Raw genomic sequence first — 27,405 nt, 5'->3', positions numbered from 1 at the left:
TTTCTTTTAATAATGAAGTAATCTCAATAAAAGACGACGAGGCAGATTCTGTTGTAGATGAAGCGGTGGCTTAGGCTAGGACACGAGGCAGCTGCTAGGGATTCGAAATTGGTGAACCGCGGCACGAAACAGGGATGTTTGGAGTTCCTTACTAAGCAACCCTAAACCGGACGCAGGCTATTGCGCTGTTTTCGATAACAACGACTCTCAGTGGCAGCAGCAAAAATTTTTGATGCTTTTAGATTGTCTTTTCTTAACTAGGCTATAGGAAAAAAATTATGTCATTGTTCACACAGCCTGACATGAAATTTGGTGGAAAGGTGGAAACTGTGAACGCTCACGCATACAGTGAGTTAGATCCTTCTACGTTGAATTTAAGGGGGGGGGTGTATATTTTTTTCACCAAATATAGTCATCTGGAGTATCAAATGAAAGGTCTCGGTTAGAACTTTCCGAAGCGGGGTCTAGTTTTGACATTAGCTAGGTACGTGGGGAGTGCGAGGGGTCGAAAGTGATCATTTCTTTAATAGATAAATTCTCAAAAACTACCGAACCGAATAATCTGAAAAAAATCAAGAGGCTGCCAGTATATGGTGCCTAAGCTCCGAAATAACCTCCATACCGATATCTGTTCAAATAAAGTTAATAATATAATAACTATCAGTTTTAGTAATTGACTTCAAACCCCCCTTAAGTTCATCCTAGAATCATGAAATTTTGCAGCAATGTAGGCTCTATAATATAGACCATGATCCTGCCAAGGTGGTGGAAATCGCACTATTAGGAACAAGATTAAAGTGGCCGTTTCTGTGCAAACTAAAGACTTTAGTAGGTAGGTATCAGTGGCCGCTCCAAGGAGCCCAATTAGAGCTTTGGTGCGCCGTTTTGATACCACAAATTTCTAAGACCGTGACTGTTGTTATTGGAGCAGGGAGGCAGAGTCCAGGCAGCTCGGATCTTCAGAGCCAGCCCGTAGCATTCACGAAGGAAAGCAGCTCTCCCACCAGGCAGCTAGAAATCTCTCTGAGGTCCCCAAAGAATGGTTTACCCAGTGTCCGCAGCCTGACTCTAGCCAGAGCTGGGCAATCGCAGAGAAAGTGCATGAGGGTTTCCCTTCCTTCTCCGCAGCTTCGGCAATGCGAGTTGTAGGATATGCCGAGCCTAGCGGCATGGTCGCCTATGGGCCAATGCCCCGTGCAGACCGCCGTAAGACTTTGAATATCATTATCACGCAAAAGTGGATATTTTCACATAATGTATGTATATAATACGTGGCTTTATATAAAAAATACACAAGACCTTTCATACCTGAAGCGTCTAGCTTCCGGTTTCCCGATTTGTTTTCATTGTAGGTCATACTACCATGCGCATACATCAAACCTGTTTCATTGTAACCTATATCTTTCCAAATTGCCAGTAGAAGAAACCCGGGATTTATCAGAAGATCGAAAACAATTCTTCAGGCGGCTTCAGAACTGAATTGAATCACATCTGGGAAGGAATACATCCACTATCGTTTAGGTTCGACAGTTGAGCATTAATCACAAAATCGAAATCCAATTAAATTTAGTGCATAAATGATATTCACATTCAAGAGCGATATTGTATGTTACGATATGATGTTATGCTATTACTACATATTATTGACTTCCTTCCCGATTCCCTCCGACAGCTTCAGGGAGAATATCGCGAGCTACTAAGATAATTCAAATTTCTGCAATTGGCTCTTTATTTTACATATCTCTTGAAAATTGTTATTAAAAAGGAAACGCATGATTAACGACATTAAATTTGAGCTGAAGTCAATCGAACCCGTATTGATCCGATTAAGGCAAATCTTCCATAGTAACAGGAAACTCTACTGCACTTTCTTTATACATTCCTGGATAGAATTTTTTTGTTTCATGCTAGAAAAGTAGTAATGTTACGGCGATTATTAGATTCTTACTCATATATCATTGGTTTTGAATGGATTAGTACTTTGCGTACTTATCGATAATTGTTACATTTCTACATACGATTAATACTGCAAATTCACTACTATCTACTAAATTTTACTATCTAAAGAAAATTTGAATACTATTCATTGTCTACCGTTGAGATTCTAAATACTATCATAAGTAAAATTTGGTTGACGAGGACGAGGTTATTGCTTTAGACTCTCCCGATGGCACTTGAAGAATAAAAACTATTTGAAGTAGGAATTCGATCAAGGAGGTAATATAATTTATGAAGATCAAATGATACTTGAATCACATCGCACACCTTTTCAACTGAGCATATGCCTGGCTTTTGGATCTTTTTATAATTTTTTGGCACAATGGAAGCGGCTTCGTAGCCTGCCACGGAAACCCTGTTGGTGTTTTATTTCACAAATTTCACGCCTCTACTCAAAATGAGCGCTTTTTACGGACAAATATCTGCATGTATCGAAATGCACAAATAACCACATTCTAGACTGACAACTGTGCCCCATGTCATTCACTATCATTCAATCTTCATTGTATAGAAGATTCATAAGTATATGAAATTTCCATAATTCTGTCCGAATTGGATTCGAGAAATTTTAAAAGTGAGACCTAATATCAGATTAATTCTATCAAAAACAAATAATACGATGAAAACAACCTCTGATTATGCTTTCAATATGTTGCTCCAATAGCCGATCTTCTTCAATAGCTTCAGGTGAAGGTTTTGGCGCTCCAGAGAATGCAATAATGATGATACTCATATTATCACGACTCCCCTGTAACAAAGAACAAAATTCCGTTAAAGCTAGCTAGACAAACAGCCAATATCCTTCTTACCTTATGTAAGCATGTATCAATAACTTGATTTGAAATAAATTCCAAATCATTGGTAATTTTAAGCCTCGAATGAATAAAGCTACAAACATCCTCATTGGTCATTACATCCCAGATACCATCACAGGCAAGTACTAAGAACTCATCACTTTCATCACGCTCTTCACAAAAAATTTCTGGTTCAGGCGATACAAGCTGTTCGCATTGTCCTTTTTCCTTAACATTTTTGAAATCATAATCGCCCAATGCTCGAGACACAGCTAAACTGCCATTAACTCGTTGTATCATCACATTGCCACCTGCTCGACAGATTCGTTCCTTTTCTTTTGGTAGTACAGGTTTGTGATCCTGTGTTGCAAAAACGGGTACTCCATTTCGGCATAGAACGGCTCGTGAATCTCCACAATTTGCAATGTAAATATGTTTATCTGAAACAAATGTACAAACAGCTGTTGTTCCGCCACACTTTTCAGCGTCCGCTGTCAATTCAGGCAATTCACGCATAATTTCATCAATTCGTAGAAATCCAGTTCGAATTCCTTTAACGTAATCGCCATTTTTGAACTCATCCGTGTCTATGATGTACTGAAGTAAATGTTTTGCACAATGTTCGCTCACTTTACAGCCTGCATGACCGTCGAATACTGCAAAGAAGCTCCATTCTTCGAATTTTTCACCTAACCCCGTCCGGGCGTAGTGTGCATCTTCCATTTCACAACGCCAGCCCTGCATAGAGCCGACGCCGTAAGTAAGTCCATTGCCTTCACCATGTTCGTTATGTTTAACTGTCTTCGGTTTATCCAAGAAACCTCCCATTTCCTATTTTCATACTGAACTCATAGAGAAGGATATTTTCAGTTGTCCTTTTGTTCTGTTACTGGTTCACTTCGTTATTCCGGTGAAATCTGGAATGAAAACGGAAAATTTAGATTACTTCAAATGCCATCGGAAACAATAATAATAGACTACATCAGCGTTCTTCGTCTTGGCAGCAGGTACGTATGTGGAAGAAATAAACTGAATTGTGCATTCATGGGCAGAAAATGGAATTAGTCATTGATAGATTTCGTAATTGTTACAAGTTAGAAATGAATGTGCATGAGCAATTAATGCTATTGATTCAATTTGTATGGTTCTTGAAACTCTCAAAGACATCAAAGAAGAACTGATGTTAAGTTCGAAAGGGCTATTTCGAGTTGATAGTAGGAGTTTCTAAATGATCAGTTAAACAATAAACTAACAGAAATAAATGATGAAATTGTACTTATTTTGAATTTTATGACTTAGCTAGGTGTAGTAAATAGAACCTTAGGTAACAAACAGAAAACAGTTCACTCTCTTCCAGTCAGCCATAAATCATCAGAATTGATTATTCAAAGTTGCGAAAACCAAATTACACACAAATAAAACCATGATTCAATTTTCCTCTATGCGGAAATGTAAGTTTTGACCAAACCCTCCCTGCTTTACAGAGTTTGAATCATTAGAAAGAAAAGAAATTAACTACGAATGATCACATCGAATTAACCAAATTATGTACGTTTTGCACTTTATAAGCATTCCGAAATAGTATGGTGGTCCCAAGCCCCGATAAAGGAGGAGATCTCGAGCAGCTTGTCCAAAAATGGAATGATCGCCTCAGGCAACACGGTCTAAGATTGAATCTAAACAAAACTGAATTTTTGACGGCCGATCCCCATGAAACATCACAATCACTGTCAGCGAGAGTGAGTGAGATGAGCGATTCAAATACCGCGGGTCAACGCTATCAGCTAATGGATAACTGCGTTATGAAATTGATTCATGCATTAGCGCAACCTGGATGAAGTGGCGTTCCACAACTGGTATTCTTTGTGATCGACGTATCAACGGACGTCTCAAATTTAAAATTTACCGCAATGCACCGACCGTGGAAAAATTGCGAGATGCGTCTTCGATGGTATGATCACGCAATTCGTGCTCACGAGAATTCACTTGCCAAGATTGGTATGAACATCGAAGTCGATGGTAAACGACCAAAAGGCAGGCCGAAACAACGGTGGCTTGATACGCTGAATGGGGATTTAAAAGCCTCGAGATTGCACCCAGATCAGGCATTCGATAGAGCTAAATGGCGAAACCGATCACGACGAGTCGACCCCGCTAATGAACGGGACAAAGGCTGAAGAAAAGAAGAATCATATTTTAGTTCGTGAAATTGAAGACATAAAGGAAAAAGCATCACTCTAAAGTAGGAATTAGCACACAAAAATTTTGGGAAGGTGTGCCGAATTTTGAGCATATGTGTCCACTATCCTATCATTCTCTCATTCTATTTTTCACTTATCGCTTCGAAATATAAAATAAATGAAGGAAAATAAGAACCAGAATCATCTCCCATGTCCGAACAAGGATATGAACCTCGGTCACGAGTTCGACAAAGCTGCTTACACCATGTTTCGCTGTAGAAATGAGAGCATTTTACAGTAAAAGTGGGACCTTCCACTTTATTTGCTTCCAAAAGACTATGACACTTTGGATGGTTCCTCTTCACCATTGATCTTATAGGCCGTACGACGTACGTCCAGACAATTAAGGTACTCAATTTGCGTAGCTTTGAAAAAATTAAAAATAAAAACGGATTTGTAGATATGTAAGTTATCTTTTTGATGTCTCTTTGAAGAAGTCTCCTGCTATCAATACCACTCACCCCTCCACCACCCCAAACAATCAATCAAAATGGGTATCCCTCATGACAACTAGGATTTCACACTTGACGAAAATTGGATCGGGATTTGTCGCAAGAAGTGATCATGGGTCAAAAGTTTTCAACATACTAACTCGAATTGGTCTCATTTCGAAAGAGAGAAGCCTGGCTACACCGCAGTTTTGTCAACATATCCAAAAACCATTGTTCAAACCGTGAGGACACGGGAACACTTACTTCCTGGACATGGCTCGTATATAAACATAGAATACAAAATGTCTATATATGTCTCGAACACCTTGATTGACAAAACCACCATTTCGCATTAAAAAAATTATATCGTGCATCAAATACTATAAGACTCTTCTGTTTTCAGCACCAAGGTCTTACACCACAAGATAACAATTTTCGCAAAAACGCAGATCTTAAACAAGTCAGTAGAGAGAAGACCCTCCTTTCAAATACAAAAATGAGTAAACATACTTTAGCAAGCATCGGGAATAAGCCATTCACTGTAACAATTTCAAAATGAAAGGCAGAGTAAACCCTTACAGATAACTGGTGAAATTCGACGGCGAAGGAAGGGTGGGAATTGATCGCCCGGAAATGTTTCAAGAGATCTAAATAGTTTTAAAAACGTCAATAATAAACGATTACTCCAGTACACCCTAGGTAGTCTTGTTGATACTAATATCCAATTTCATGGTCGCGATTCGAGGGTTAAGATGCCGAAAATAACTTTCTTTCCTGCAGATGATGCAAGCACTATTCATAGATGAAAAAATCATTCATCACATTTTTGGTAGTGCAGGCAGGAGGTTTGAGGGAAGCAAAAAAAGGAAATCTGGACGTAACAGCAGGATCCAATTAATTCAATAATTTCACTTCAAATTAAATAATTCGGCTGATACATTTGTGTGATTAGAATATTATTTGTCGAGCCTTTTCTGGGAAATTGTTGGAAAATAAAACGAGGTGATCCCAAGCTTCCCCGCCGCCGTCCTCCTACGTTCGACATCATCCTTGTCATCCATACTTGTGGAGCATGCTTTTTTGCAAGAATGCTCTATGTGCTGCTTAAAGTTGAGTTTTCCGTCTATTATCACCCGCAAGTATTTAATGGCCGGCTTGGAAGTGATGATAAAATTCCCGATTATAATGCAGGCGTAATTTCTTTTGCGGCGCTTAGTGATGAGGACTGCTTACGTCTTTTCCTCCGCGAGTGCCAGTCCACCACTCTCTAATACTGATTGCTTCACTTGAGTACAACTCAGCATCCTCGAGATGCTTTGCGACCACAACCAGTGCCACTTTGGCTCCTCCGGAACCGGAAGGTTAAGTACATCATTATACATGATGTTCCACAGTAGTGGGCCCAGTACAGTGTCCTGTGAGACACCCGCGGAGACAACGTACTCCTTGGGTCCATCATTGGTATTATACCAGAGTGTCCGCTCTTGCACGTAGCTATTGATATTAGCGACGAGGTAGGATGGAACACCAATCGTCGCCAGAGACTTTCGCATAAGGTTCCAATTGGCCAAGTTGAATGCATTCCTCACATCCAGGGTCACCACCACAATATTTGCTGGTAAAACCCCTTCCGTGAATTGCATTTTCAGCCAAGCCAGTAACCATTTTGATGGCATCAATGGTTGATTTGGCTTTACGGAACCCATACAGTCTTTCTGAAAGGCCCCTCGGCTCTCGACAACTAGGAGTAATCTATTATAAATAACCCGCTCCAACATTTTCCCCATAGTGTCTAGGGGATATTTGGGTCTATAGGAGGACGGTTCCCCTAAAGGTTTGCCAGTCTTAGGCAGCAGCACCAGCTTCTGCCGCTTCCACGGTGCAGGAAAGGTACCCTCGGAAAAGTACGTTTCGAACAGTTCCGCGAACATATCCGGTCTACATTTGACGGCAAGTTTGTAGGCCTTATTCGGTATGCCGTCCAGACCCGGTGCTTTGCTGTCGCCTATTCGACTGCAGATCTCCAGCAGCATTCTCAGTTACCGCCGAACACTAAAATCTGAAAAAAAACCAGGAGGCTGCCTCTATATGGGGGCTAGGCTCCGAAATACCTTCCATACCAACATCCCTTGAAATATAGTTAATATTAGTATATTACTATAGTTTTAAGTAATCGACTTAAAAGAATGTAACTCACTATATGCGTGAGCGTTCACAGTTACGCATCTTTGTACCAAATTTTGTGTCAATCGCTACAACCGAGAAAAATGCTTGTGATGGACAGACAGACAGACGGACAGACAGTAAACCGATTTTAATAAGGTTTTGTGTTTAAACAAAACCTTAAAAAAAATAGAGTGCAATTGAATTTTTAAGTATGTACACGCGGAACTGTCATGCACTCATCATTCTTCACATAGCGAAACACAAAACCTTCCAGTTCAGATAAGAAAAAATACTATCAATGACGGTTTACAATATTCTTTAAAATTTTACAAGGCAGAATGGGAGATTTAGCCTCGTCTTTTGTCATGTTATAGTTATTAGGTTCTGAGGAATATACCTCCCGTCTTCAGATACACCACTTGTAGACACTGGTGGAACATTCCTCATAATCAATAAAAAAGCAAATGAAAAGGGAAACATTATTCCGCCTATTGTGTCACTATCATTTGAGAAGGGTTGTATGGTCAGCAACCGTTAGAGACTAACGTGCTACTCATTGATCAATCTTTCAAAATCTGTTTTTCGTCACCACCGCAGTCAAAAGTGGCATATTACGATTTGTTTATTCCTTTCCACCTGTGAGCATTCTCTTGACCTTTTCATTGATTATTTAAAGTGGACTACCCCACTAATAAGAAAACACGCCGCCCATTTCGAGTATAATACTAAGATAATGTTACATCGTCAAAAATCGTGAATTCTGATTTATTTTAGAAGATCGTATGATTTAGGACATTCGCTGTATAGGAAATGCCGAGCCGTCCTCTATGTAGGAGAAAAGATTAAACTCGTTCTACTTCACATAATGGAAAAAACATGGATTTTCGGGAGAAACGAAAGTGATATATACACGTGAGTGAGTATTAATTGTATCTACATATGTATATGCAAAACAAGCTCACTTCAAAGAACATTTACAACTATTTTCCATAAATATACACAAACAGATTCACACTATTCTTTCTCTACACGTCATTCCATGATACATACTCCTCCCAATGATCAATCCCACAAAAAACCCCCAGAGAAAACACAACCTCATCCATTTCCTGATGTTCATCACTCAAATATGGATCCTCGTCAATGGATGCTTATTTTTAAAATCTTCCAAAACACACTGAATATATTTAAATTCTCAACTAGAAAAAATTATCATAAAAGATTCTCAATCAACATGTCAACCTCATGCATTAAAATCATTTGTAAGTGCTTACGCAAAACTGCTCTACTAATCTCTTTGGCCTAGTCAACGAATGAAAACACTGAATTTAGTCAAAACAATAGCCGTTGCAAAGAAACTGATCATCATACCGGTCACTACTCAATATAAGCTTCGACATTCAATACAATTGAAAGTATAATTAAGTATCTAATTGATTGTTTCGTCTATTCGAGATGACATCAGAACCAAGTTAAAACGTTCATGTACAACACACCATTTAAGACTTGCAAACAAATCATCATAGCATTGAACGGGAACCGACCTCCACTAATAACTTCTATAGACTTATTAATATCGTCTCGATACGGCACATCCAAGTGAATTTTCCTTATTTTCTCTAGCCTAGAACCACGATTTTCTCGAGGCAACCAGCCAGCACTGCGTACACGATCGGTCGATACAATTGAACTTTATGAATTTTACCAAACCTGCGAGAAAATGCCGAAAAGAAAAATCCGTCTAAAAATTACCTGTGTGGAAATCTAAAATTAAATTCCTTCTACATGACAAGAATAAGCTAAACGTGCTCAAAGTGAAGGTTGGGGAAAATTCTATGCTGAACCGGATACGTATTGGCTAAGTACAAGTGGAGTGTATGTCGTGCATGTTCTACGTATGTATATCGTAAACTTTTCCAACGGAGGGACCGACAATATGGGACCAAACGCACCCTTATGTTTAGTAAGTGCTTGGATTTCGTAATGGCATTACGAAAAGAAAAAATAATTCATGCTCAATGAAAAACTGATGTAAACAAACGTTTAGTCATCGAGCGCTGATCGCTCGATTGTCTAGAAACAGCGAAAATCAAGTGAGCATGTGCACAGAAATAAAATTCGTCATTAGAAGTGATAATGCCGATCAATTTCTTTATTTTTCGAATCAAAAGCAAAGTTCACAGCGCGTATACATGTACGGGTAATCTCATGCCAATCTTTCGTCTTTATATTGGTTTCAGAACTGATTAGGTGGTCTGATTCAGCAGATTCGGGTGATAATAAAGATATAAAATTATAAGTAAACTAGGTACACACTAGTGCGTTATTTTTCAAGCGGCGCCGATTTCTCAGTATCTCTACCACCGTTTTCATATTTTCCCAGCGCAAATGGGCATGTTATTTTCGAATCAGGATAATTGACTCGGAGAGATATCCAACTGGCTGTGAATATCTGACGGCGATATGCAGCACTAGCTGGAGCTTTCTTAAAAAAGATTGATTGCAGGAACTTCCAGTAAACATTTCTATAAACAATTCAACAATCGCATATCTCGTTACACTAACAGGGGAATCCCGGCTCACCTTACAACTCGAAACCATGGTCAGTTGTGAAACCAGCTAATGAAATTGTGAAACAGGTGACTTTCTTATGGCCCAGAATTAAGGCAGTCATCGATTTTATTATTTACAACACAGCAACATGATTATATCGTCAAATTTAATGTTAATTCGGGCGCGGAGAATCGATATCGCAGAGATCGTTTTCAGAAGCTCTTTCTGTACGATTCCGATCAAATTCAATCTCCTAAACGTTTAGTTCGCTCCAGTTTTAGATTCCGAATCTCAGACATTGAATACAATAATGAAATCAGCGATCGATAAATTAGATGAAACACATAGAATGATTTTTGTAAAACTGCAACTAAATAGGATCTCTTAGTTCCCTCATTCTTTAAACTGCAGAACTTTCCTATTAAGGGCACCCGTTGATACCGAGGAAATGTGTTCTAAGCAAACAAAAAACTCTTCGAAAAACTTCGAAGTGTGTAGTAAACGGGGCCAACCTTACCCCACTTTTTTGGTCCACGGAGGCTTTTTTGGCCTAGCACCCAATTTGTAAACAAGTCGGGAAACGGAAGCTTGACGCTTCAGGTATAAAAGGTTTTGCGTTTCCTTTTGTGAGGAGCGAACCACAAAACTTCAGGCCCGTCTTTCTTCTCTCCAACTTGGGCAAGCTCTTCGAAAAAGTATGGACAGTGGGATTAGTCCAACATTGCGATCGAAAAAACATTATTCCGAACCATCAATTCGGGTTCCGGACAAAGCACGGACCCAACACGCACTAAGCTACCTTCACGATTCAGTGAGTAGCAGACTTAACGTCAATAACAAGCCCACAGTAGTGTGTGCATTAGACCTCGAAAAGACATTTGATTCCGTGTGGGTCAACGGACTTATCTTCAAATTGATCAGCCTTGATTTCCCTATCCCGGTGATCAGACTTATAATAAGTTTCTTCGAAGATAGGCATTTTTACGTCAGCGTGAGAAATGATTATTCCGATCTCCTACCGGTCACTTCTGGAGTACCGCGGGGATCCATTTCAGAACCTACACTCTACAACATTTTCACGACCGACGCTCCAATCCCAGAGAGCGGCACAGAACTATTACAGTTCGCTGACGACACGCTTATCTTCTCGTCGAGCCTCCGACTCGGTAAGGCAGCTAATGCTATAGAGAAATACTTAACAGATCTCTGCAAGTACTACCAGACCTGGGGGATAAAAATCAACGAGGCTAAAACACAGGTTATTACTCTTCGGAGAAAATCCAGATACTTGGGATCTAGATCTATCCACAGAAAAGCTTAAAGCTACGCATCGGGAATACCGTAGTAAACAGTTCACAACAAATGAAATACCTGGGAATGCTATTTCATGAACACCTACGATTCGACCCCCACCTTAATCTTGCTCTCAGCAGAGCACGCGGTGCACTAAGTAAAATCTACTCTATTCTTCGTAAAAGAGTAGGACTTTGCACTAAATCTAAACTGACCCTAAAGACAAAGTCCTCATAAGACCAATTCTTTGCTACGGAGCCCCTACATGGATTTCTTGCTCGACCAAAGCTATGAGGAATTGCGAGTCCTTCGAGGGAAAAATTTTGAGACACTGCGTCGGCTTGTCGTACAATTGGAAAACTAAGAAGTGCGGCCGCAACGCCGAAGTGTACAGGCGAGCAAAATTTAAACCTCTTCGAGAGTTCGCTCTCAACCTGTTAGAAAGATTCTTCGAAAGAACGGAGAATCACCCCAATCCACTCATGAGGCAACTTTATCTGGAGGGTAACTCCACCCCATTGGCCACATTCTTAAGGCCTTGCCAAATTGTGAGCTCTGCATTAAAACCCGCCATTGTCTCTCTCTTCGACACTCCTTGCCTGGTAGGGGTGCACAGAGGTTAAGCGCGAAATTGTGAGCGCTATAAAAACATTAGTTATAAGAATTAGATTTAAGTATTATTTATTAGATTAGATTAAGTTAGAATAAGTAAGTAAATAAGCCTTCTTGCACTCAAGGTGCAGGCGCAGTTTTTTTCAAATATATGTCCGGTTTTTTAATCATGAATTGTCAAGATCTATGTGTAAAGTAAATACACCGTAAAAAGTAATGTCAGAGAAGGTCGGGCAGGCCAAACATTGTAATAGCCACCCGTTTTTTTTTAATATTTAATTATGACACATAAGCTACATTTAGGCTAGTAATAAGAAACAAACGCTATGTATTTAATGTAAGTCACTGGTTTTTTAATAAATGATTTAAAAAAAAACAAATTTTGTGAGGAGCATACCGCAGTTCCCCATTAGCTGATAGCATTGACTCGAGATATTTAAATTGCTCAGCGCTATCAGCTACAGTAACCTGCCCAGAACTTAGCGAATTAAATATCTCGACTCAATGCTATCAACCAATGGAGAACTGCGTAATGAAATCGTTTCGTGCATTAACGCGACCTGGATGAAGTGGCATTCAACAACTGGTGTTCTTTGTGATCGACGTATAAGCGAACGTCTCAAATCTAAAATTTACCTCAATGTCGTCCGTCTACCGCTCTCTATAGTTCTGAGTGTTGGCCGACTATAAAAGACAATGAACAGCGTCTTGCGGTAATGGAGACGAAGATGTTGCGTTGGACTGGTGGCGTGATACGTTTTGATTACATCCGAAATGAGGATATCCGCGATCGACATGGGGTTGCATCGATCGTGGAGAAACTTCGAGGAAGGCGTTTTCCATGGTATGGTCACGTAATTTCCATTAACAAGAATTCAGTTACCAAGATTGCTCTGAACATCGAAGTCAATGGTAACCGACCAAAAGGCCGGCCGAAACAACGTGTGGCTTGATACGCTGGATGGGCAAGCCTGGAAATTGAATCCAGATCAGGCATTTGATAAAATAAAATGGCGAAACCGATCACGACGAGCCGACCCCGCTTGTGAACGAGACAAAGGCTGAAGAAAAACAAGATGTGAGGAGCAACGTTAGAAATTCCATTGCCCTCTAGTTAGAAAGCGCTTTAAATAAATCATTGTTGGAAAGCCCTGTATTGATAATAGTCAACCTCATACGATTCGGACTAATATTAGCAAATGCGAAGAATCTAACCTACAACAGACACAAACAAGTCGGGAAACCGAAAGTTCGGCGCTTCAGGTATGAAAGATTTTGTTTGCTTCTTCTGTAAGCATATTTGAGTGCAGAACTATCCCATTTGCACGTAGCCCGTTATGTGTATGCATTAAATATGCCAGACTACTCACTTTAGTGTGATATTGATATTTAGTTGCAGTAAATTTACAAGGTAGAGTCAACTTTGAGCTACTGTAACATTGTTAGTAATAGTATGATTTTCATCAAACTTGGGGATAATATGCTTCATATTATATTCTATTCTGCTACCAACTTTTATAACTCTGGGATAATCTTGAAGGAGGGTTTTTACTCAATTTCCCCAAAAATTTGGAAATATACTATTATTAAATTAATTTGAGCAGATATCGATATGGAGAGTATTTTGTGACCTGGACACCGCATAAAGGCAGCTTCGTGATTTGTTGAAAAAATTATCACCGCCTTTCTACCAAATCTCAAAACTAAGACCAGATTCGAAAAATATTAATCGAGACCTTTCAGTTGATACCCAACATGACTATATTTGGTGAAAAAAAAATTGTACACCCCCCTTTTGCGTGTAGGGGGACCCCCCTTAACCTTAACGTAGAAGGATATCACTCACTGCACATTGCACTGGGCGTTCAGTTCCCATCTTCTCACTAAATTTCGTGTCAATCGGTATAGCCGTTTCTGAGAAAAGTTCGTGTGACAGACAGACAGACATTGAACCGATTTTAATAAGGTTTTGTTTTGAGTAAATTTCTAAAAGTTAGTAATATACAATTAGTAAGCTTATTTGAGCAGATATCGGAATGAGACATCTTTTGAGGCCTAGATTTCATTTTAGCGCACCATCCTGATTTTTTTCGGATTTTTGGGTTGGGTAGTTTCCGAAAATGAGTCCTGTCTCACTTTAAGTGCGCACGTTTTGACTCCTTACTCGTGCACTTTGCAATTCAAGCCAAAACTAATGTGTTTCGGAAAGTACTAATCGAGATTTTTCATTTGATACAATGCACGACTATATCCGGTGAAAAAAAATTTGAATCCTCCCTTTACATGTATGGGGAGCCCCCCTTTAAATTCCACCTAAATTTATGCCACCCGCTGTATGCGTGGGATTTCATAGTTCCCATCTGTCCACCAACAGTGAATCGATTTTAATAAGGTTTTTTTTTACACAAACCCTTAAAAGCAGACAATTGGAGTTTTGTGTGGACACAGGAAACTCATCAGACGTCTCATTTTGCCCTGGGTGCAGCATATAGAAGTGGTTACTATGAATCATCTAGCGCACGACGGACTTAGGATTCCCTCAATCCCTCAATTTAGGTCTGAACTACTAGGCAATTTTTCGTGGCTGTACGAGGTTAGACAATTAAGTAATGAGACTAATTCCATAAAAACCGTATATTTAAAAATTATTCTACAACTCTGTCATCCCCTTCAAAGTAGTCCCCTTGGGCAGCTATACAGCAATTCCAACGCGTTTTCCACTCTTCGTAACATTTCTGGAACGCTTCGGGGGATGTCCGCGAGTACCCCCGCCACGGCCGCTTGGATGTCCGTAATTGATTTTCGGGTCGTATTGGAAATCAGCTCTCATCGTCTGTAATAACTCGATCAAGCAGCGTGGGATCGTTTTCCACTTGCTTCAAGCAGTCTTCTGCGACAGTCATTCGATGCTGCTTTTGCTCCTCAGAAAGCTTCTTTGTAATCGCGCCCAAGTTTTTCATCCCGAAACCGCCTGTTAAAATTTGTCTGCCTGTTTCACGGTTCATACCCAGTCCCGAAGCCAACATTCGAACTGCTAAACGCCGATCTTTACGGATTAGGGCACGCACACGCTACGCATTCGCGTCAGTCCGCATCTCGACTGGTCTCCCACTCCGCGCCTCGTCTTCCACGCTCCTCAAACTTTTTATGCCATCTGAGCACCATCACCAGGAACTTTTACAATTTTAGCGCACGTTTCCGAAGCTGTTCTGCCCAATCTGGCGCAAAATTTTATCGCGACGCGTTACTCTAGATTTCGTTTCTCCATTTCCGTGACGAACACCACCAACACACAACACAATGCTTAATCACATAATATCCGATGAAATTAAATCTTATGGAAGGAATGTCTAGAAAACGTAATATGCAGACACGAACATAATATCTTCATCAAATATTGGATGTGTGCAAAGGATATTTCGCTTTTTCCCAATCACCATATTAAACCCTTTAAAGGCGATTTATTAATACCTACTAACTCCGTTGGATCTAGCATGGGAAAACCACTAATGAAAGGAACCGCTAAAGTAGAGGTAGTTGGTCCCTAGTCTCAATCTTGTAGGAACAGCAACGTCTTCAACGAGAAAGTAAATAAAATTCATTTCAGGTGTTGGATCCGAAGAATCGATTTTTTTTGCATCAATTATATCCAGATATCGTGTAGAATATTTGGGCAAAATGATTTTTTGATATTCGAAGTCGTTCCGAAATGACAGTGTTAAACAGGTAAAATGTCACATGCTAAGTTTATGTCGATCGTCGCAATAAAGCGCAGCGCGTATTTTTCGGTCCAAATGACATTCGAATGAATTCGCTAAAATCAAAAGAATTGAAGCCAAGGCTTCACATGTGTTTTTCCAAAAAACCTAAGGTTTAGGGACTAGATATAGCAGTTAAGGGTCAGTTAAGATTTTATGGTTCTACTTTTTAAATGCATTTTTCTTGAAACTTCATGTTGAAAATCTGCTGCCACCATAGCCCAAAATCTATCCAACGAAATTCTGTGATACTTTCTCGTCTTATTCAGAATATATTTCGGTCCGCAAACTAGCATAATTGCGATTTATTCGATAGTTTTTTTTTTATTCATTAAAGATGCCTTGAAAAACCACAAAAAAATTTAACAAGGCACCAAACATTTAGCTTTCAATTTTTTTTAATAATCCTAGTTTGTGGACTGTGGTTAAGTCGCACCCCTACGTTCGTGGGGCCAAAGAGAAGTGAAGTAATTGGGCTAACAATCTGCACTTCAAAGTTGTTAGAGCTGATTGGAAACTGGCGAGTGCTAGATAAAGCCTCACGCTCAGATGACCGTTACTTAGAATTTAGTGTAACTATTGCAGGTGAACAGTCTGTAATACAAAGACGGAATCTTAGGAAAACGAATTGGACGAAGTCCAATGAACTTCTTGGCGACAAAGTTGAGCTCCCTAGGCGACTAAGGACGCCTTTGGCGATAAAAGATCAATTAAAAACTCTAAATCGCACACTTTTAGAGTCCTTTGAGGAGACTCAGGAAATCAACCAGACGGCTTCCAAATCTTGCTTGCAAAAGCAATAAAGATGAAGACTGGCTAAACTTCCGGAACTCAGTGTGAATATAAGAGGCCCCTGAAACGTTTGAAACGAGACTCTTTTAGAACATACTGTGAGGAACTGGAAGGTGAAGGAAGACTGAATTCCAGGTTGTGGAGAGTCCTTAACAAAGATGATTCGACCAAGTTGGACTCTCTTAGAAAACACAAAGGTGTTGCAAGGGAATTGAGACACTGCGAGAGCGGTTGTTACCAATGAAAAAATGAGAGCTGCTGTATCATTTGAACATTTCAAAGCACCTGGCATGGATGGCATCTGCTCAGCGATGCTAAAGGACGGTACCGAGCACTTAGAGCAGCTTCTACGAAATATTTTTCGAGGATGTCTTACTCTGGGCTACGTATCTTCCTCTTGGCAGAAGGTAAAGGTAGTCTTCATACCAAAGCCTGGGAACGATGACTATTCAAATCCAAAGAACTTTAGGCAAATCAGCCTAACATCATTTTCGCTGAAATGTCTGGAGAGACTGGTTGAGCGTCACATTCGCGAAAAGGCGCTAAGGTCGCACCCCCTAAATGGAAACCAACATGCTTACCAACGTGGAATGTCCTGGGAATCTGCTCTACATTTTTTGGTTTCAAAAATAGAGGATGCAAGTCTGAAAGGTGAGTACGCGATGGGGGTGTTCGTGGACATTGAAAAGGCTTTTGACTGTGCGCCCCTCCAAAAGATCTGTGATGCCACCAGAGAGCATGGCGTTGACGAAACTCTAATAAAGTGGATCTACGCTATGCTAACGCAGAGATTGTTGTGTGTTGAACTGGGTGTTGATAGCTACCTAACAACGGAAGCGACGAAAGGCTGCCTTCAAATAGGGATGCTATCGCCACTTCTGTGGATTATGCTGATCATCCCACTACTATGCGAACTGCACAATTCGTCAATGCACGTTCAAGCTTATGCGGATAACGCGGCTGTGCTAACTGTTGATCGAGATCTCGGAATGGTGTAGAAATACACAACGCGCCATTGATTTGATTCATAGTCGGTGTCTCAGGGATGGACTTTCGGTAAATCCAAATAACACCACAATGGTATTATTTACAAAAAGGAGGAAACTAAATGGTCTTTGCCTTCCAGAGGTGAGGGGTACAACCCTTCAACTCTCTGAAGAAGTGAAATATTTGGGAGTTATTCTAGACAAGAAGCTTCTTTGGAACAAACATGTAGAGATAAAGATGAAATGAGCTCTCACAGCTTATGGGCTGTGTAGGCAGACCTTTGCCTCGATATAGGGACTTAGGCCTCAGGTAGTAATGTGAATATATGTTGCTATCATTAGGCCCATGTTCGCTTATGCATCCATAGTGTGGTGGGTTAAGGTGAAACAACAGAGTTTTCGCTGTTAACTAACCACACTGCAAAGAAATGTGTGTCTGGGTATCATCGGTGCCACGAGCACCACATCCGGCGCAGCTCTGAATGCATTACTCAATTTCCAGCCCTTGAATTTGTTTATTTAGAGCACTGCAGTGAGAGCAGCTCATAGACTAATTCGATTAGATCTATGGGAAAACAATGGATGTGGGGGGCACAGAGCATTGGAAGAGTCTTTGGGAGAACTGAATCTTTTTTTCGCAATTCCTTTCGAGTCTCAGTTCCCCATACATGTTTGGTAGAAGATATGATGTTATCTTGAAACGGGAAGAAAACTGGGACGAACCAGAAGAATGCATGTCAGGATATACTGACCTCTTCTACACCGATGGCAAAACGAGAAGTGGGCTTTTCCTTTGGGACAATACACAACGGTCTTTCAGGTTGAAGTGAATGCGATCCTAAGGGTGATAACCTGAATGATTGCCGAGCGGCTGAAGGGCAGGCGCTTCGCAATCTGTAGCAATAGTCAAGCTGCATTGAGGGTGTTAAGTAGTCCTTTGATCACTTCAAAAATCGTTCATGAATGTATTAATCGATTGAACTCTGTTTCTAGATTCAATACGGTGAAACTACTCTCGGTACCCGGTCATTGTGGTGTAGGAAATGATGATGCTTTAGCAATAGAGGGTTCAATTTCCTCCATACCCGGACCGGAAGTAGCAGCTGAGGTGTCAGTAGCATTGGCTAATGCTGCTATCCAAAACTGAGAACAAGCTTCCTATAATAACAAGTGGCGAAGCCTTAATGCTGCTAGACAAACCAAACTTTTCCTGTCAGAACTAAAGAAACATACTGCAAAGTTTATCCTGTCGAAAAGCAGGAAGACTTGCAGATATATTGTAGGCATTCTGACCGGCCATAATTCACTAGCTGGGCATATTTTCAGAATAGGATTTATCCAAGATGATACGTGTCCATCCTGTAATGAGGAAGCGGAATCCACGAAACATTTTCTATGTGAATGCCCCGCCTACTGACGCATCAGACATTAGTTTTTTGATGCTGATGTGCTCCAACTGACGCGGGTAGCATCATATCTACTAACGGATATCCTGCGATACATAAACCAATCTAAACTAGCGCTTGCAATATGTTGAGCAACACCAACTCCGATGCCTTCCTGATCATTTATTCGAAATTGCAAATTGCGGAAAATTTAATAAAATATTTGTTTTAAAACTTAATTCAACGCAGCTGATTTTCGAGTTCACAGAACGTTCCCACGTCCTGAACTATATTTGGCATCCGCAAATCGAAATTCCAATCATTCAAGTGGAAAAGGATAATAATAATTGGTAAAATTAATCTTACTTTTGCAATTCGATTACAATTGGAAGGGTTTGAAGCCGGCCATTAGGAACTTGAGTTGATTTGTGAACTATTCCTATTGGCAAACATTCCGAGAATCAATTTCAATCTCTTGTTCTTCTTTAAAATGTATCACTTGCTCAGCCATACTCAATTTTCCTTACACCAAACTGATAGTCGAAAAACGGATAATAAAAGCCCTCCATTTTCCCCAAAACGCCTCCGTATTCCTTCCCGAAGGAGGACTCAGATCCAATCAGAGCAGCCTGTTTCCCTTCATTAAAGCCCGAATATCACTCTCTCACAAAATACGCGAAAATACCACCGAGGAAAACACCTATTGCCATGAGGTTAAAAATGGATAGGGCAAAGTCTCCTTGATAATGGGCCGATTGGAATCAGCCCGATATCAAAGGTGACATCTTGCGGACCGTAAAATACGCCGCGCGTAGCACAAATTCACCAACTATGCAGAAAACGAGCCAATTTAATCACGAGCCCCATAAATATTGCTGTCGTAGGACAAATACCAGAGGCACCAGGAAAAATTTTCAGCAAGTGCAAAATCGGTGACGTAAAGAAAAGTACGGGTCCACTCGGGCAAGGTGAATTTCTGCCCCATTTTCTGTACACAACCATCTGAGGAACTCACGTTACTTCTGCAGGAACATCACCAGCCCTGCTTGCTCCGTACACGACCAAGTTGAGGGAACCTTCCGTTAAGGTGCAAGCCTTCGTCCCTGGCTTTTATCTTTCACCGTTTTTTCTCTAAGCGTGCGGTAACTACGCGACGATGCACCCACGATCCGGAGCGCCTACTGCAACGCAAAGCAGAAATTCACGAGGATGTCACTGATAACGATTACGCCAGCGGTTATTCGAAGCACTTGTGGCAAAAAGAAAAAAGGGAGCAACCAAACACGATGTCGTCGCCGAGAAAACGCAGCGAGGACGACGTTTGTGATCAATGAAAGTCGTTTCGAGTCCGAATTCTTCTCGATGGCCCGTTCCCAATGTCAGACTCTACGCAAGGACGTTTGTTGTTGAAGACCGCACGCCGCGGGAAACCAGAAACCGACAAACTCAACAACAAAATTGAAATTTAAGACGTTTCAAGCACGAAATTTTCTCAGCGTACGCGTTCTTTAGCTGCTTTTTTTCTAGCTCCCAGAATGTGTAAAAATTAAAGTTGAATGGCGGAGTGTGGATCGAGAACTGAAAACTGTTTCCGTGCCAGTGTGTGCGTAGCGATTGACACGGTCGCCAGTGCACACACCCGAGCTCTCCACCTATCCCGACACGAGCCCCACTTGCGCTACTTGTGTGACAGCTGCCAAACGGCCGTGTGTGCAGTAAAAACAAAGTGATTCCTATTAGTCGTTTTGCACAACTACACACGCCCCGCCACGACGTTTTGAAGTTTGCGCTGCTTTTGCGCGGATGCGCCGCGCTCACTTTTCTCTACTTCACGCTCATACTAGCGGGGCTAAATTTAGAAAACAAAATGACAACATCAGCGGCCAATCCGAACCGTCCGGGCGCCTATCTCGACACACCGCCGTACACACAAAACTACTCCAATGCTCCCCCAGAGCCGTTCTCCGCAATTTACCGACGGAGCGAGCAGAAACGTGCATCTGATTCGCAACACCAAGAGCCAGTGTCGCGTGTAATTCCCGTCCAACGGTTCTTCCACCTGAAACTTATGTATGATGCTCACCCGGGGATGGATGTGGGGTTTGAGATTTTGATGATTCGCCGTTGGAACTACACACGGACCGCAGAAAATGCACTATAAACACAGGAATAATTCGCACTCGATGTGATTTTCGACTTCGTATTTATTTCTTCTTGACAGCGTTGCGAAGGAGCGGAGAGAACTACTACGTTTTGAAAAAAACTTCACTTTAGTTGTGCGGTGTGTGTGTTGGTGCGGGTTCTGATGCACAGGGTGTCTTGAGGGAAACTTCCACTGTGGATTGTAACTGATAGGAGTTTGTGATTTGGAAAACAGTATTAAGTTTGGCGGTTAAAAGACCCACTTGCCTATGACAAACTTTAATCGATGAAACGTTGATCACATGATAATACTTCGGAAAATCAAGAGAAAATGTGATACGGTCAGCTTTACCCAATAAAGAAACTAGTTTGCTACAAAATCAAGGCGACTTCCAACATCCCAAAAACTCTAATCAGAAATATCCAAAGTTCCCAATTAGGCAGGAATCTGAAGAATGGAACCAGTACCTTCGTTGATACTGGGTCAACTGTTTGCTGGAAATATTTCAAGACAGAGCTGAAATCTCCAATCCAAAGGCTTTGCTTGTAAAACAAATTCTTATTAAAATCGGTTCAATGTCTGTCTGTCACATGCACTTTTCTTAGGAACGAAATTTGGTGAACGTCCACACATGCACTAAGCTACATCTTTCTATGTTGAGTTTAAGGGTGGATGCTCATACATCATCATCAACGGATTCAGCATTACGCTTGTCCGTGCTTATTACCCCGATTTGACTCAGGTACTCATTCACAGTTGTGTAGACTGGTATTTCAGGAAATGGGAGCAAATGTTTAGACAACCATGAAGCCAAGGAAGCAGGTAAAAATAAGGATGCCCCGTCCGGATTCAATTGTAATCGAAAGCAGAGGTGACCTGTCTTATGCTGAGATTCTGCGGAAGGTCAAGGGAGATCCGACGCCAAGCCATCTGGGAGACACAGAAGGGAAAACTACTCCTGAAGCTTCGGAATACGCAGGACGAAAGGACGCTAAACTACCGGAACTTGGTTTTGTAGATCCCTAGGTGAGGAAGTTATGGTAGGGTAGTTAATTCACGAGATAACTGTGGAATGTAGGGACCTTGACGATATCACAACGAAGGAAGACATATGGAGAGAACTGATGCGGCAATTTCAAATTCCAGACGGAAATATCGACGCAATAAAAAATTTACGGAAAGGATACGGTGGCACGCAAACGGCAATCATTAGCTTGCCAGCTGCTTGGGAAAAAAGTTGCTGTTACGTTTACTAATGGAAACGATCATTCCACAAATACTGGAATCCCAAGAAGTGTGGAATGCAATTAGTAGCACCAAGGCTTTAACCTTGGAAGCTCCTCCTGAATACAGCATTCAGGAGGTTGGAACGCTTACGAAAAAGCAGCAAGGAGCGAACAATTCTCACCGCAGGAGTAAGTCGATAGAGCTCTAACCCGACCCACGATGTAATGTCTCCAGATAGTTCCGTGGGGCAAAGCGAGTGAGGAGAGATGGTTTTAGTGAGTTAAAGTCCCACACTGTGGCTTTCGATGCTTTCCACCTCTATAAACAAAACAAGTCGGGAAACCGGAAGCTTGACGCTTCAGGTATAAAAGGTTTTGTGTTTCCCTATATGAGGAGCATAACGTAATTCTCCATTGGCTTATAGCATTGACCCGAGATATTGAAATCGCTCAGTTCTGGGCAGGTTACTGCCATTGCCAGAACTGAGCGATTTAAATATCTCGAAGGGCAGGTTACTGCAATTGCCAGAACTCAGCGATTTAAATATCTCGAGTCAATGCTATCAGCTAATGGAGAACTGCGTAATGAAATTGTCTCACGCATTAATGCAACCTGGATGAAGTGGCATTCCCCAACTGGTGTTCTTTGTGATCGATGTATCAGCGCACATCCCAAATCTAAAATTTACTGCAATGTCGTCCGTCTGCCGCTCTCTATAGTTCTGAGTGTCGGCCGACTATAAAGGACAATGAACGGCGTCTTGCGGTAATGGGGACGAAGATATTGCATTGCACTGGTGGTGTGACACAGTTTGATTACGTCTGAAATGAGAATATCCGCGATCGATATGGGTTTGCATCGATCGTGGAAAAACTGCAAGAGAGGCGTTTTCGATGGTGTGGTCACGTAATCCACGCTAACGAGAATTTAACAACCAGTATTGGTCGGAACATCGAAAGCAATGGTAAGCAACCAAAAAGCCGGCCAAAACAATAGTGGCTTGATACGCAGGATGGGGATTTAAAGGTCTCGCGATTACATCCTGATCAGGCATTTGATAAAATAAAATGACGAAACCGATCACCCCGCTTGTGAACTGAAGGCCGAAGAAAAAGAAAAAGATGTGAGGAGCGACGAGTGCACGACAGCTCCGTGTAATATAGCTAAAAATTCCACTGCCCTCTATTTTCTAGAAAGCGATTTAAATAAATCATTTGATGGAAAGCCCTGTGTTGATAATGGTCAACCTCATACGCTTCACGCTCTCAGTTTAATATTATTAGCAAATGCCAACAATTTAACCAACATCAAATATAAACAAGTCGGGAAACCGGAAGCTGGACGCTTCAGGTACGAAAGGTTTTCTGTATTTCTTAGTACGCAGCACGTAATATATGCATATATTATGTGGGAATATCCACTTTCGGATGATATTGACATTCATAGTCTTGAATTTGCAAAGAAGCGACAACTTTGACGTATTATAACTTTGTTAGTAATAGTGCGATTTCCACCAAACTTGGTAAGATCATGCTCTATGTTATATCCTATATTGTTGCGGAATTTCGTGGTCCTAGCATGAACTTAAGGGGGTCTTACAGCGAATTACTAAAAATTATAGTAATATACTATTATTAACTTTATTTGTGCAGATATCAGTGTGGAAGGTATTTCGGAGCCCAGGCACCATATAGTGGCAGCTTCTTGATTTTTTTCAGATTTTTCGGTTGGGTAGTTTCTGAGAATGGCCCCCGTAAAGGAATGGTCACTTTCAACCCCCCGCCCTCCCCACCTTTTCAACAAATGTCAAAACTAAGATCGTTTTCGAAAAGTACTAGCCGAGACCTTTAATTTGATACCCCACATGACTATATTTGATGAAAAAAAAATTTACACCCCCCTTTTGCATGTATGGGGACCCCCCCTTAAATTCGTCATTAAAGGATGTAATTCACTGTATGCGTGAGCGTTCACAGTTCCCAGCTTTCCACCGAATTTGGTGTCAATCGCTACAACCGTCTCCGAGAAAAATGCGTGTGGCGGACAGACAGACAGACAGACGGACAGACAGACAGACAGACAGACAGGCAGACAGTAAACCGATTTTAATAAGGTTTTGTGTTTACACAAAACCTTAAAAAGGGCTAGGGAGAATTAGATTCTTCTTGAATGGAATTTTAATATTTCACTCGAATTTCAATTATTCTCCTTAATTATGACGTCAGCATCTTATTTGTATGGCTTAGGATGCTGTTAATTAGCACGAAATTGATAAGTTTGGACTTCTATAACTTTCCCAATAATAGTTGGATTTTCATGAAACTTGGCATGTGTATGCACGAGGCTGTCCTTTATGTCGGTGCAAAATTTAGTACACCTAGGATGAGCTTAAGGGGAGTTTTTTAGTCAATTTCTAAAAGTTGATAATATGCTATTAGTAAATTTTTTGAGCAGATACCGGAATAGGACATCTCTCGAAGGTTAGATTTCACATAAGTGTTTTACACAAAATCTTAAAAAGTGCTGCAGATAAGTAGATTCTTCATAAATGCGACTTTAATATTTCACGCGAATGTCAATTATTCCGGGCAATTATGACGTCAGCATCTGATTTGCATGGCTTTGGAAGCGGTAAAATCGCGCGAAATTGCTAAGTTTGAACTGCTATAACTTTGGCGTTAATTGCCAGATTTCTACGAAATTTTGCAAGTATACACAGAATATTGTTCTCTATACTGGTACAAAATTCCGAAGTCCTAGGATGAACTTAAGGGGGGTTTTTCAGTAAATTTCTAAAAAGTAGTAATATACTATTAGTAAGTTTATTTGAGCAGATATCGGAATGGGACATATTTTGAGGCCTAGATTTCACCTAGGCGCACCACCCTGATTTTTCCCGGATTTTTAGGTTGGGTAGTTTCCGAAAATGAGTCCTGTCTCACTTCAAGTGCGTACATTTTGACTCATTACTCACGCACTTTGCAATTTATGCCAAAACTAATATCAGTTTCGGAAAGTACAAATCGAGACCTTCCATTTGATACCTTACACAACTATATCCGGTGAAAAAATTTTTGAATCCCCCCTTTGCATGTATGGGGAGCCCCCCTTTAAACTCCACCTAAATTTATGCCACTCACTGTATGCGTGGGATTTCATAGTTCCCATCTGTCCACAAAATTTCGTTCGGATCGGTTTAGCCGTTTTGGAGAAAAATGCGTGTGACAGACAGACAGACAGACAGACATTGAATCGATTTTAATAAGGTTTTGTTTTACACAAAACCTTAAAAAGACTGGTAACTGCCACCAGTAGATTTGAACTGCGACCCTCCGTACGACAGCCTAGTACTCTGATCACCGGACACAGAAGGGGGAGTGTAAAATGTTTTTTTTTCACCGAATGTAGTCAAGTTGGGTATTAAATGAAAGGTCTCGATCAGTACTTTTGAAGCCAGTCTTGGTTTTGACTTTTGTTGGAAAGGTAGGGAGTGCGGGGGTTGAAAGTTTTGATTTCTTTGACGCACCTATTCTCAGAAATTACTAAACCGTAAAATTTGGAAAAAAAACATGAAGGCCTCCAAATACTCTCCATATTGATATCTACTCAAATTCAGTTAATGTTAGCATACTAGTCTGATGTAAGGAGTACTTTGATTTTAGATGATCAAACGACCATCAGGAGTGGCCGAAGACAACCTAGAGGGAACAACTATCACAAAAAAAGCAAATACTGAAGCTCGATCGAAGTGTTCCGCCGACACGTGCTTACATGTCTCTGTGCTAGTCAGGCTCGGAAATGTGGGGTTCATCGAACACTTGGATCCTTCATGGGTCATTCTATAAAAATTCATGTGTCATTGCCGGGACGTGGGTTCGCATCGGATCCTGAAAAATGCATAAATAAATGCAGAGATTCACGTGTAAAACAACTCTGTTACGGACAAGACCACTGTGGTCCCACATTGGGCGCCAACTCTGTTTCGATAAGAGTCCATTGTTGTGTCACCTTGGCACCAACACGGTCATCAAGGCTGTCAACCAACCAAACTTCCCCAACAGGTTTCCCAGTGGTGGACACCGACTGCGCGAGATAATATATGGAACCGGGCGGCACGTCTGGAGCTAACCCGAATGCTAGCAGTTCTTGGTTGCCACATATTATCTCCCTGTCAGAACACAAAGATTTAATCATGTGCTTTGACTCAGGAGTTAACAAAATAAATCCCACCCGGGGTAAACTACTCGAGAATTTCAATCTCAAAAGGAGTTAAAATGCCAAACGACCCAATAAGGGAGAGGGCTAACTCACAAGAACCTAACACGCGCGGAATGGACGGGGAAGGATCAGCTCTGAACTGCTTCCAATATAATGGAGGGAACTCTAGTTAAACATGGCGGACTGATGCTTCCTGGGAGAGGGTTAGGAAGCAATAAGAACTCTGGAGCTCAAAACATTACAATAATTATTTCTTATTGAACGTACTCTTTTCTTACTATAACCACAAAAAATAAAAAAAAAAACTAAACATATCGACGCATAAATCCGGTTTTTTATGGAGATAGAGCTTCAAACATTGTTCAGAATTGTTAACTCATTGTTGTTCTTGGTCGATTGTGAGCTCGCGCGGCATTCACTTCGAACAGAGCTTTCTCGTACCCAAACATTCATGTACGATTCATTCATGTATGATGTTCAACACGTTTCCGTGATATCTTTAGAGCCTCAGCTATATCGATCAATTTCGGTCGATTTGCGGTCATCTCTGCGGTGCTCATTTTGCCTCGTTTAAACTTGGCAAACCACGTCTCAACGGCTGATTTTCCTGATGCAAAGTTAAGTTATATATAAATCGCTGTCACGCCTACACACTATCGTTCACGTTTCTCTAAAATGCCATTCAACACTTTCCAGAACTTCCCGAGGTGCTTGTGTTCCTTCTCCACTGTTTTGCACCATCTGCTTCTGGGGCGGCCTTCTCTTCGGCATCTTGGGATACTGCCAGGATTGGTCTACTGGCAAGTGAG

At 41.0% G+C, this 27,405-nt stretch overlaps 1 protein-coding gene across 8 annotated transcripts in view; it reads right to left on the bottom strand.

Annotated features, from left to right (window-relative positions):
- LOC119653209 (protein phosphatase 1B) overlaps nt 1–21,267 on the bottom strand; it is a 44,514-nt gene extending 23,247 nt beyond the window's left edge. For 2 of the 8 annotated variants that reach the window (XR_005249652.1, XR_005249651.1), the window contains exons 1-3: nt 20,024–20,896; nt 2,808–3,709; nt 2,629–2,746 (exon numbers count right to left, since the gene is read on the bottom strand). Coding sequence is in view for 4 of the 8 variants with exons in the window: in XM_038057776.1 (XP_037913704.1) it covers nt 2,629–2,746; nt 2,808–3,620 (931 nt within the window). In the remaining 4 variants the exon portion in view is untranslated. Of the gene's footprint in view, nt 1–2,628; nt 2,747–2,807; nt 3,710–8,903; nt 9,032–9,173; nt 9,196–20,023; nt 20,908–21,091 lie in introns of those variants that run through there. The other 6 variants (XR_005249654.1, XR_005249653.1, XM_038057776.1 and 3 more) reach the window with 6 other exon arrangements.
- Nucleotides 21,268–27,405: the final 6,138 nt, after the last annotated feature.

Source organism: Hermetia illucens, chromosome 3 (genome assembly GCF_905115235.1).
Source record: "Hermetia illucens chromosome 3, iHerIll2.2.curated.20191125, whole genome shotgun sequence".
Classification (NCBI taxonomy): domain Eukaryota; kingdom Metazoa; phylum Arthropoda; class Insecta; order Diptera; family Stratiomyidae; genus Hermetia; species Hermetia illucens.
Note: the sequence above shows the minus strand (reverse complement) of the source record. Positions and strands in the feature narration are given on the sequence as shown.